The following is a 12650-nucleotide window of genomic DNA, read 5'->3' as shown; positions in this document are numbered from 1 at the left end:
AAATTCAGATTAATGTAGTGCTTGCATGGGAAAAAGTGTTTGAGAGATCTTGTATGTGATATCACTTTTTCTTGCTGATTAAATCTTTATTTATAATCTTCATTCTTTTATTTCAGAAGCTTAGATTATTTAACCAATTTTCCATGTCTAAAATTTATAATCTTTTTTCCTTCCTTCCTTCCTTCCTTCCTTCCTTCCTTCCTTCCTTCCTTCCTTCCTTCCTTCCTTCCTTCCTTCCTTCCTTCCTTCCTTCCTTCCTTTTGTAACATATAGTATGTTTAACTTATTCAAATTATTGACTTAAGAAAGTCTTTTTCAATTGTACTAGTTTTTATTTGGTCTTCCTCATTCTTTTGAAATGATTCGTGATTCAGTTTTCTTTGGAGGCTTATTTTTGGTATATTTTTGTTTGAAGTGTGTCTCTTTTTTCTTACATTTTTAATAATAAAAATCAGTATTAAATAAATAATAAAAATAATCAGTATTCTTCCCCCAGTTCTTAAAAATTCACTGTTATTATATTGTAGCATCAGTAGAAAATTGAACATAATGTAGGCTATTCTGAAGAAACGGTCTTAGGTAATAGTAAGTGACTATGGTCAAAGTGTCATTCAGTTGAAAAATTTGGTGAATTTTCATTTCCCCATAAAGAGTGAACTTTTCTACAAATACTATTCTATAAGTAGAATAGGCCTTTTCAACTCTTGAGGGAGTTTTCTGCTTGCTCTATTGGCTTTCTTCCCAGAGCATTTCAACTACTTCTTTATTTTTTCTTCCTCCTCTTCCTTATTTGATGAGAAAGAACAAAGTGCTGCTTGCTGATCCTACTTACACTTTTTAAAAATAGGAGTCAAAAATTATTTCTTTTAGAATACTGACATTTTAAAGTGGGCTTCTAACTAGTTGACAAACATGCCCATGTCACAAGTCTGCATGTTCAATTCACATTCATCGGCAAACCCATTGAACAATCTACCAAACATCCTTACAGCAAATTGTGTTGCACAAATCCATAAAGTGAGGTTAGTTTAGGATTCAGTGTGAGGGGGTATATTTAGAAATTCGAATAAAACCTTATTTAAGTATTAAAGACACATAAGACAGTACTGTGGTAATCATTCCATGGCAAGATAAATTGGATTACTGCCAAGAGCAACAACCAAGACTGAAACTATAACTTTGCCACAAGGGGTGAGGGTATGCCAGACTTTACATTTGTGCTTCCTTATATTCTAAATTCCATCAAATAGGATGCAAACATTTTACAGTTCGTATAAGCAATCTTCAGTCCAGGATTTTCTTTCCTATTTTATCTTATCCTACCTACCTACCCTCCTCCTAGCCAAGAATTCAATTCTCGGTTATTCAGCAATACCAAATTCCATTTCATATTACCTTTTCTTTAGGGATACTATCTAAATTAGGCAACTATTTACCAAATTGTGAAGTTAGGATTTAAAAAAAAAAAATCAATGTATTTAATAATGGGGACTTTATGATGAAAAACAATCCCTACACATATTTCAACAAAGATAAAATGCATAGTGAATCATATATATTTATGAACAAACCAAATAAGTAACAGAAATAAATTAGGGATTATCTAAATTTTAGTGCTTCAAGTCTGTGAAATTTAAAGCGAAAAATTCTACTTTTTCATCACTTTTTAAAATAACAAATTCCTGAATTTCACTGAATAATATACCATATTTCCAGGAATATAAAATGTACCCTTGCAATGTACAGGAATATAAAATGTACCCTTGCAAGGTAAGGCTGAGGAGTTCGGTCAATTCCTCGTGGATAAAGTGGCTCAGCTTCGGGCAAACCTGGACTCCAATTGCGCAGAGCCAGCCAAGGTACCGGGTCTTGAGCGCCATCATTGGATTGATTTTCAGTCTGTTACCCCTGAGGAAGTGGACAAGGCCATCGGAGCAGTGAGTGCCTCCACTTGTGTACTGGACCCATGTCCCTCCCGGCTGGTCACGAACAGCAGGGAGGTGACACGGGGCTGGATCCAGGCGATTGTGACCGCGTCTCTCCGGGAAGGGTCTTTCCCCCCCCTTAAAGGAGGCGGTGGTGAGACCCCTACTGAAGAGACCGTCCTTGGATCCAGCCGTTTTGAATAACTATCGTCCAGTCTCCAACCTCCCCTTTGTTGGGAAGGTTGTTGAGAAAGTGGTGGCCTCTCAGCTCTGTCGGTCCTTGGAGGAAACCGATTATCTAGACGCCTTCCAATCTGGTTTCAGGCCTGGCTACAGCACAAAAACTGCTTTGGTCGCACTGACCGATGATCTCTGGAGAGCCAGAGACGGGGGCCGTGCCTCCGTTCTGGTTCTCCTGGACCTCTCAGCGGCCTTCAATACCATCGACCATGGTATCCTGCTGCGACGGTTGCGAGAGGTGGGGTGGAAGGCACCGTTCTTCGGTGGTTCTCTTCCTACCTCTCGGGCAGGTCGCAGTCGGTGTTGGTTGGAGGACAGAGGTTGACCCCTAGGCCCCTTAATTATGGGGTGCAGCAGGGGTCGGTCCTGTCCCCCCTCCTGTTCAACATTTACATGAAGCCGCTGGGAGATATCATCTGACGGCACGAGATAGGATACCACCAATACCCGGACGATACTCAATTGTATCTGTCTGCCCCATGCCAACTCAGTGAAGCAGTTGACGTGATGTGCCAGTGCCTAGAGGATGTGAGGGTCTGGATGGGGGTGAAAAGACTGGCTCTCAATCCTGACAAGACCGAGTGGCTTGTGTTTTTTCCGCCCACAAATTGGCTTAGTATTCCATCTCTCAGGCTGGGGGGTGAAATTATACGCCCCTCAGACAGGGTGCGCAATTTGGGAGTCCTCCTGGACCCACAGCTGACTTTAGATCATCAGTTGTCGGCTGTGACCAGGGGGGCGTTTGCCCAGGTCCGCCTGATGCACCAATTGTGTCCCTACCTGAACCGGGAGGATCTTACAACAGTCACTCATGTCCTCGTGACCTCAAGACTGGACTACTGCAATGCACTCTACATGGGGCAGCCCTTGAAGAGTGTTTGGAGACTCCAGCTGGTCCAGAATGCAGCAGCGCGAGCGATTGTGGTTGCACCTCGGTACACCCACGTTACACCTATCCTCCGTGAGCTGCACTGGCTACCTATTGGTCTCCGGATACGCTTCAGGATGCTAGTTATTACTTATAAAGCCCTACATGGTATTGGACCTGGGTACTTGAGAGACCGCCTTCTGCCGATTACCTCCCACAGACCCATTCGATCCCACAGATTAGGCCTCCTTGTATTCCATCTGCCGGCCAATGTCGGCTGGCGACTACTTGGAGGAGAGCCTTCTCTGTGGCTGCTCCGGCCCTTTGGAACGAGCTCCCCGTGGAGATTCAGATCCTCTCCACCCTTCGGGCCTTCCGGACAGCCGTGAAGACCTGGCTGTCCTAGCAAGCCTGGGGTTGAGTTCCCCCCCCCTACTCGAATTTGCTGTGTCTGTTGTGCTTTTAAATTTTTCGTATTGTCTGATTGTTTTTGTCTTACTTTTTGTAATTTCCCCTCCCTTGGCTTTTGTTCAGCCGCCCTGAGTCCCTTCGGGGAATAGGGTGGCCTACAAATTGAATAAACTCCAAACTCCAACTGCACCAGAATATAAGACACATCAAGATTTTGAAGAGGCAAAATTTTAAAAAAAGTTTTTGCACTTTGGAGACCTCCCACAAATGCCCCTTTTTGGAGAAAATGGGCCTGTTTTTTTTGGTCAAAAAAGGGCATGCATAGCCTTTAGGAGGCTTGTAGAGTACTCCTGGGGGATGGGAGGGGAAACAGTTTGTTTTTCGCTCATCTTTGCCCTCCGCGGCCCCCAGGGCACTCTACAAGCCTCCTAAAGGCTATGTACAGCCATTTTTGCAAAGGGCATGGTGTTTTGGGAGGCCAAAAATGCTGTATTCAGTGTATAAGACACACCCAGATTTCCAGCCTCTCTTTTGAGAGAAAAAGGTGCGTCTTATACTCTGAAAAATATGGTAGTTTAACTGATATAGAAATCCTTAAGCAATGCAATTGCTCTGGAATGCAAGATTGACAGAAAATTCTTCCATTTAACAATTCATTTTGAGTTGAATGGTATTCCAGGATGATAAAGTTTAGAACATGTCTTCCTGGTTGCTTTATTTAAAAACCAACAAAAAACCACCAAAGACTTGAGTTTTATATCCTTCTTGAGGGTGGATAGGTTTCAAAACTATTATTTCTTCATTTAACTCTTGCCCTTTAATATTGCTGATGTGGCACACAGTTGGATAATCAATTGTTGAAGAATGTAGAACATGCTCTGATGCCAGGGTTGCATTTTGGAGAAATAGATTTTATACTTGTAAGGATTTTACATGGTTTTAACCACTGACCTCCTGTATGAAGCCAATAGTATATTATAGAAATGCTATTCAGTAAGTAAATAAATAAATAAATTTGTGCATACTTGTTAAAGGCTTTTTACTAATTAGGGTGTATCAGCTACCCTCCTAATCACTGGCCTCAAGTCTGCTTAGAACTGTGTTAAAGTAATCCAATTCTATATTCAGAGTAATATTGAACTAAATAATTGCATGTATACATAAAAATTGGGGGGAGAGTTTAATGAATAAACCAGCTTTGTGCACATCAAAAGTAATCATCAGAAGTTGAAATATTCATTGGGAGCTTACATTCTAATATTTTATGTATCTAAGCCAAAACGTGACATTTTCCTCACTTTTCCTGAACAAGCTGACTTTCTGCAACATAGCCTTGTCAGGGTTCCAGCTTTGTTTGTGAATGCAAAGTCTGCTCCCTCTTAGGCAGACTCTGGACTTTCCTTCCCTTATTTCCTGATAAGTCAGCTTTTCCAGGCAGAGGAGAAAGACTGAAATCTTGGCTTAGCTTGAATGGGTAAGAAAACGTAAAAACTATATCTCATCAGTGGACTAAAACAGCGAGATAACAGCCCTTTCCTATATTCTTCATTTCAGAAACAAAATGGAAGTGTGGGTTATCCTTTATAGGATGATAATATAATCATCACTTATAGTATTAAACATCTGAAAAATTGAAGTTTTTGGTTCATTTTTTGCAAATAATTTAGAATTTTACAAACCGTGATCTATTTTCCCCTGTCCACTGCTTCATATGCTTGCAATACATTTTTCTATTTAAATGTGTGTTGTATTGAAAGGATCTGCTTATTATTTGGTTCCCATGGCAACATCACCTGTCTTTTGTCTAATACAAGATGCTGATTATTATTTTCATAACCACCTTAGGCAATTCCCTTTTACAACCACAGTTGAGTGGAATGTAATCCAGGTTGCAACTCCCAACCATTTTATACTGTTTTATAATACCCATTCTAACCACTTTTACTAGACCAGCAAATCCCATGAAATGAAATGTTTCATGGTAGTATTGTAAACTGAAGCATCCTAACTTTAACTCTGCAAGTCTCGGTGGGCCTTTTTGTCTAAGGCTAAGCCAAGGGATGGGTTAAATTTAAGTTTTGATAGCTTTAATTTAAATGCAGTCAAACTTTTCTGTAAATTATGAAGGCCTTCTGCAATAGTACTAGGAAAGAAGCAGTGCTTACACATCACCATGAAAGGGGTTTTCTGCTGATGACAATTCACTGCTTTTGGCAGAACCTATCCCTGTGCATACAAAGCAGTGTTTAGCTCAAGTCACATAATTCATCCCTAAAGTGTCCGCGCTTGACCAAGTTTTGTGTCCAAACTTTCTAGCACTGGCCTTTGTTTAGGAAAGAATGACTCAGCCATCCCACTGTTCTTCATTTTACAGAGGTGTCGGGAATTTAACCGGTTAAAACTGGGAAGCAATTTCAGTTTGTGGGCTGACTCTAGCATGAAACTATTATATACTCTAGGTCACGTGGCATAACATTTCATCCAAGCAAGTCTATTAATTCTGGCAGCAGTCAGAGAAAGTTTCAGAGCTTCTGGAATCCGGCAGATGTACTGTTTCCTTAGGGCTTTGGGAAGCACGGCATTATTTGCAGGCTCACGTAAGTTGTTGAACATTTTTTAAATTAGTCTAAGGCACTGAATATAATAATGTTTTTCCATTGTTCTTGAGTACTAAGCTATGAGAAGCTTCACTACAATAACTGGTTTGGTTGTGAACCAACTCTGTCTCTTTTTTAAAAAATTTAGGCGTGCTTTTTCAGTCATTCATTGCCACGTACTCTCTTTGTAAGGAACTCTGATGTAAAGAGATCTTTGTATATAACTGGAAATACTGCTGGAACAGAAATTTTAGTTTGCAAAATTCTGTAGTTTTGAACTAAATGGTCCAAAAATCATCATAATCTCTATTAGCACTTAGACTGTGTAAACCACGTTATCAACTTGTCTTAATACATTTCATGGGGAAGACTGAGTAGGATGGCAAGAAGAAAAAGGAGAATCAGTGTAGTATAGTTAAAGTTTTGGACTTGGACTGAAGAGAACCAAATTCAAGCCTATTACCTGCTTATGCAGGGGTTAGTGAAATTATTGTTTTGGGAACAAAATTAAGCAACATTTCACTGATCTAATAGTAGGTTTCTCGGTTGCTGTACTGTACCTATTTTTATAAAATTGATTATTTGCATTATGATAAGTTATAGTGGGGCTCTTTATCACTTTGATCTCATGTTTTGCCCGTAAACATTCCTGGGATCAATTTTTGCTGTCTTTAGTTTTAGAAGATCAGGCAGCTGGTGGCAAAAACTTGTGATTTTGAAAGTTGTCCAAGTAGATAACACTAGGTTACATAAAGGAAGAATAAGCTTCAGTGATGTACGAGACAGTTTATTATGAAGCTAATTCCCATGAACTATTGGTCTACACAATAACTTAACAAACTAACTATAAGTTCACATATGCATTAGGATTAATTTCCTATCATCTTTGCATGATATTCATGCCTTAACCTCTTACTTTCTCCAGGATCCAGTTTTCTTCCAAAAGCTTTGATGTTTGCAATGGATCATCCTAACACAACACAATCCCTGCCGGCTGTGGAGAGCTCTGACTCTCTTGCTTCCCCGTCTAAGAAGAATGGAGGTAGTGGCAATGAATACTTTTATATCCTGATTGTCATGACCTTCTATGGAATCTTTCTAATGGGAATCATGCTAGGCTATATGAACTCCAAGAGGAAAGAAAAGAAATCTAACTTGCTGCTGCTTTATAAAGACGAGCAGAGGAAATGGGGACAAGCTGTTAAGTCTTTGCCAACAGTCTCAGGACTGAGGTCTGTCCAGTTTCCAATGATCAGCATGCTGCAAGACAGCATGGTACCGGCTTTTTCCTGTACCTTGTGTTCCTTGGAGGGAAACAGTGAATCTTCCTTGCCAGATGTTCACCTCACTATTGAAGAAGAAATGGCTGCTGATGAAACAGGAGAATCGACTGAAGCAGCCCTTCTCAAGGACAGTAGCGAAGGCTCTTCAGAAAGCATCCATCAACATTCCTAGCATTTCCAGGCTCTGAAGACTCAACATCTTTTGAAAAATTATAATCAGTTTTGCTTCTGGCATTGATCTATTCATCATCAGGATTGGTCATTATTTTGTCGGAAGATGGAAAGAAAAGTAATAAGCCCAAATATAATATATAACAGAACGGCTTGGTTACTAAAGACAGAGAAGGATTTTTTTTTCTTTGAAGGAAATATTCTGGCTTTCCTTCAGCTTATTTCTGAATGTACAAATGTGAAAGTAGTGGTGATATATATGTGACTGTTTTATGAATAACTAGTGATTTGATAACTAATGCCACAAATATTTTACCCTATTAAATGTCTCAATGAGACATTCCTAGTCTCAAAATGACTAAACAGCAATAATACAGAGCAAAAATTAATCTTTGCTCACTCAGTGACTAAGCGGCAGTCCACTTGAACGATTTCCTAACTTTCAGATATGTATAATTGTGTAGAATAAATAAATTTATACAGATATCTGAGCAGCAACTGGGAAGGGGGCATGACAATGAAATGGCTTGAAACAACAGCACTTGTAACTCTAAGTATATAACAACAAACAATAACCGCTATTTTTGTTGTTATTGTTTATCCCAAATAGAACAGCTGTGGAAGTAAATCCTACATTAATGTTAATTTCTAGATCAGTAAGCATTGTATAAAACTGATGATTTAGTTCTATTAATCAGCTCAACATCCTGGTCATTCTGAACGAGTCATGAATCACAAAAAGACCAGGGGCTATAATGCCCAATTAAGATATAACTGCACCAAAAACAGGCCCGGTATGGCGACTTGGATGTTCTTGGTCTGTAGCTATCATTATTGCAGCTCTTCATTAATTCATAATGAGTATAAAACATTGATCTTAAACATGGTGAGTTTCTGGTTCTGGATTTCTGGTTTAAATAATATATTCATTTTAGAAAGTATTCAAACCATAGCTCAGGAATTTTTAAATGATAATTGTTACAGTATTTTACAAAAACATTAGTTAAAACATTACATGGGTTTTAAAAAGTTATACATGTAACAGTGATCCCAAAATGCATTACTTCCATCATGTATTGCATTGGACATCAACATTGGGCTTATAAGTATGAGAACAGAAACACCGCCAAAACTCTGAGTTTTCCAAGTTAAATAATGCAGAAAGATATGTATTGCCATGGGATACAGTCTGTGAAAACAGAAAGGGAATAGGCACAAATGAAGTAAAAGTCCTACTTTCCACTTCTATTTTAAGGCTTTAGTTCTAATTCTAATTTCAGTTCCAACAGAGCTAAACAACTTTATTGATCAAAAAATATTGTCATTTTGTCTGTCTGATGTCAACAAGATCATTATGTTATAGGAACCTTGTTTGTTTGTTTGCTCATTGATGAGTGGCTACAAATCTCATTAAATGCAATAGATGTATTGCTATTATCTTTGCTGATCGTCTTATGAGAACAATCTTGGGGTTTCTATATTACAAGAAGGACTGTTTTCAATATTGTTATATGCCAAACTATGTTTGGCATTTTGCCTGGAATCACTTGAATTCTGAAATTGTACTATTCAAAATAATAAATGAGTTGGTATATTTCTCCATTTTTCTTCATTTATCATGAAACAAATTTATTGGTGACTCTCTATTCTTTTCAGCTTGAATCAAAAGTCAGTTGTGTATATACTTTGATACCACACTGTATATATTTGAACCATATTTAACTATTATTTTTCCATTAACCCTCATTTTATTTAAATAAAAATATAATGATAACTTTTTGTTATTTTTATGGAATGATTATGCAGTGACTAAGGTTTCTGTGACCAAAACTACTTCTTTCTTCTTTTTTACCTTCAGCAAACCATTTCCTGGTAGTTCCCCATACTCCTCATTGGAGTTATAGGATCAGGTTCATTTTAAGTGGCAATATCAGCTGTGATTCTTCCAACACATGTCATTCGTCCAGGAACATTTCAGACTACTTTGTTATTTAAGTCTATGTCAAGCATACTGTTCAAAACTGAGTTTCTGTATCTAAACCATTTGTTGTTTATTTGTTTGCTTTGGCTGTTGTGATCAGTAGTAAATGGTAGGCCTACCATATTAGGTTGCAGAAAAGCAAATGAACACTAGGTGACAACAGAGAGTACAGATGACTTTAATCCTTTGATGCCATCTCAAGGTCATTTAGATTTTTGCAGTCCTAATATGCTATAAAAGTGAATGGTTCAATGTATTTTGTTAGTTTTTCATGAGCATTGCCATCATTCACAATGGTCTTTTCTGCAATTCTTTAGCACAATAGATTTGATTTTTTTAAAATTAAGAATCAGTTCTATGGGAGTAACCATATCTTCTAATAATTTGAATCTAAGTTGCAATTGCCTTTCCCTGCTATTTTTTGCACATCAACCTGTTATTAAAGACAATATAATAGGATGATTTTGGGCCTTTTGCTCAACTGATAAATCCTTAAAATAAACAAGGATTCTTGCATATGAAGAAGGAGAAACAAGCAGTTATTCTTCTTAACTTGTTGATCACTTGTAGAAGTCATGATACAGTATGTAAATCAAATTTCCCTGCCTGGAGCGCTCTACATGTTTTGGATTATAACTCTGCTTAAATTTATGTAGGATGGATACTTCCAGTGCAACATGTTTGAAGGGCTAGACTGGGGTAAGATGCTTTAGGCAAAAAAATACTTAAATAGAAAACATGTGACTTTTGGTAAAGACTGAGTCAGTGCACTTGCTGAAATACCTTTGATTCATTTTTATTTTTTTTTGGCTGTGGCAAAGACTTAACAGGAAAGCCTGCAGTTAGGAGGCAATAGTGCAATTTGGATAGAAAGTTCTCCACATGGCTCCACCTAGAGGGCAGGACCTTAGAAGACTTCCATGGAAAGACTCTACCAGTTTGAAAGCAGCTTTGAACTTCTGTGATTCCTTAGTGCCAGCAGCGTTCAAAAACCAAGCCAACTGGCTTAAATTGGAAACTGCAGTAAAGCGCTCTGTCTGTCTCTGAAATACTGTCTCTGGAGAATTCGTGGGGAATGTGTCTCTCACTTGCAACCATCCCTCCCTCCTCCTTTTGGTTTTCAGGCCTCTCGGGGCCAGGGGGGGGAGTTAGTTTGACCCATTTGCAGTTTCCTCATAGAAATCCCTGGGATCTTTTTCTGCAAATGGCCAGACAATGCACATTGTATGAAGTAAGTAAATGGACTTGGGTAAGACAAAAGGCATTTACTTCAGCCACTTTTCATATGGAGAGGTCAGTGAGAAGATTACTGTCTTGCAGAAGCTAAGATCTTGACAGCAATTTTTGCTCTTTGTTCTCAGTGCTGTGAGGTTAGCAGAAGAGAAAATGCTCAGGAATCACCTTCAAACTGCTTTTGAAGCCTCGAAGACAGGATGTAATAATGACGAGGAAAGAATCTTATTTTTGAAATGGAGGCAAGAATGGGTCAGATAACCTTGAAAGGCCAAGCTGATATGAGACTGCAGCCTGACAAGGCCAGCTCTTTCTTAAAGCAAACTATAACAGCCAGTGAGTCTGGTGTGCTTATTAAATGCCTTTTGCTCAAAGATGACAAGCAGGCAGCCGGCAGCCAGCAGCCAGGCATCTGCAGACTTTCAAGATGAGAGAGAAGACATGACTAGTTAACCCCCCATTTGGAAATCTTCCAGCAGTGGGGGAAAGTGGTGATAATGCTGACACTGAAAACCTAGACAAGGAGAGGCAGAAAGTGGGATGAGGGAAATCGGCAGGAAAAAATGTGAAGTGTCACAATGTTATCTGCATAAAGAACAGTGATTTCTGACAGTTTCTGTTCTTCATAAATAGGAGTGGACAGTCCATAGAGTGAATAATTTTAACATAATTAAGGGATAGAAAAATAGGTATGAGACTTCAGCATTCTTGGACTCATAGTGGGTTCTTAGGATAATTGTATTTAATACAAAGCACATATTGCTTTACCCAACTATGAGTAGCTTCTGAGAAAAATATGATTGTACCAACAAAGATCGCTGTTAGGCTCTTCTGATCACACCCATGTTTGGTCATTTGCTTGCTACATCTTAAAAATTTGTTTGGTAATGAACTTACACTTTAGATGAAATGAAATGATAAGATAAAATTATTTTAGTTTTTAATCATAGGTATATTTTATGCATACAAAATCACACAAAGAATATGTGCACATAAAAACTAATGGGGAAGGCATCTTTTACAAAACAATCATAACAAGATGAGCAGCCACTGTAAGTTAAAATCCACTGTTTGGCAGCAAAGAGATGGCTAAAACCGGCCTTCGTTCCTTTTCCCAGGAAGCCAATTTGCATATTTAACTTTGTTTAAAATAATGCTCCTTGGTTGCTATAGGAAACGTAGACAGCAGTGTTCATGGTCTCAGACCTCTCTTCCTGCAAGACACGTCAACAGCATTTTTCAAACTATTCATGAATGCCTGTTGTTGCAGATGCACTAGAAATGAATAAAATGCCATAGGTTATATCTCAAGAGAAAGGGGAAGGAGAATAGAGTTAACCATGTAATAGTTTAATAGCAAGGTTCTCAGAGTTCTCTGTCATGCTTCACACTAATGGATAAATGACAGAACAGAAAACAAAGTAAAAGACTCCAAATTTACATACTTTAATATGAGTCACTGGTATAAGGTTCACCTTAAGTTTAATCAAAATTATATGAAAACTCCGCTTTTGCTCTTTAGATAGGTATGGAAGAAGGCCATGTGCTCTGGGGCTGATAGTTGCTTAAATGCAGTGATGTGCAGCGAGGTTTATGGCTGGTGAGGCAAAAGAAAGAAAGCGGCTTTTGCCCGCCCCGCAGCTGTGTCCACCATAGAGGCTTTTGGACACCCCAGCGCTGTGTCCACCATAGAGGGAAAACTTCCTTAGACCAACGGAAGACTTTAAAAGCAGAGAGGACCTATGGAAAGTTTCAAAGAATCAATGCTGGATGGAACCAAAGCCACCCTGCCACTCCGGCGCTAGAGGCAAAAGCCGTCCTGCCGCTATGTCCAAAAACCCTGCTGCTATGTTCTGACATAAAAAAGTGCCAGCCCGCGCGCCAGCAGAGGCGGGTAAAACACACATACAGACAAATTACTTACATTACTACAATTACTTA

General features: G+C 38.9%; 1 protein-coding gene across 1 annotated transcript; it reads left to right on the top strand.

Annotated features, from left to right (window-relative positions):
• The first annotated feature begins 4604 nt into the window (after positions 1-4604).
• KCNE4 (potassium voltage-gated channel subfamily E regulatory subunit 4) lies at positions 4605-9093 on the top strand. Its single transcript, XM_014059981.2, has 2 exons — positions 4605-6041; positions 6967-9093. Exons 1-2 carry the CDS (start codon positions 5990-5992, stop codon positions 7494-7496), a joined length of 582 nt encoding a protein of 193 aa, XP_013915456.1. The 5' UTR covers positions 4605-5989; the 3' UTR covers positions 7497-9093.
• Positions 9094-12650: the final 3557 nt, after the last annotated feature.

Source organism: Thamnophis sirtalis, unplaced genomic scaffold, assembly GCF_051295495.1.
Source record: "Thamnophis sirtalis isolate CommonGarterSnake01/CBP01778 unplaced genomic scaffold, rThaSir2_p1.2 scaffold_11, whole genome shotgun sequence".
Classification (NCBI taxonomy): domain Eukaryota; kingdom Metazoa; phylum Chordata; class Lepidosauria; order Squamata; family Natricidae; genus Thamnophis; species Thamnophis sirtalis.
This window is presented reverse-complemented; position numbering and strand designations above follow the sequence as displayed.

Bases quoted from the DNA above. Each gene is read 5' to 3' on its own strand.
- KCNE4 (XM_014059981.2), top strand. From the start codon at position 5,990: ATGTACTGTTTCCTTAGGGCTTTGGGAAGCACGGCATTATTTGCAGGC. The intron at 6,042-6,966 runs GTAAGTTGTTGA...TACTTTCTCCAG, and splicing joins GGCATTATTTGCAGGCTCAC to GATCCAGTTTTCTTCCAAAA.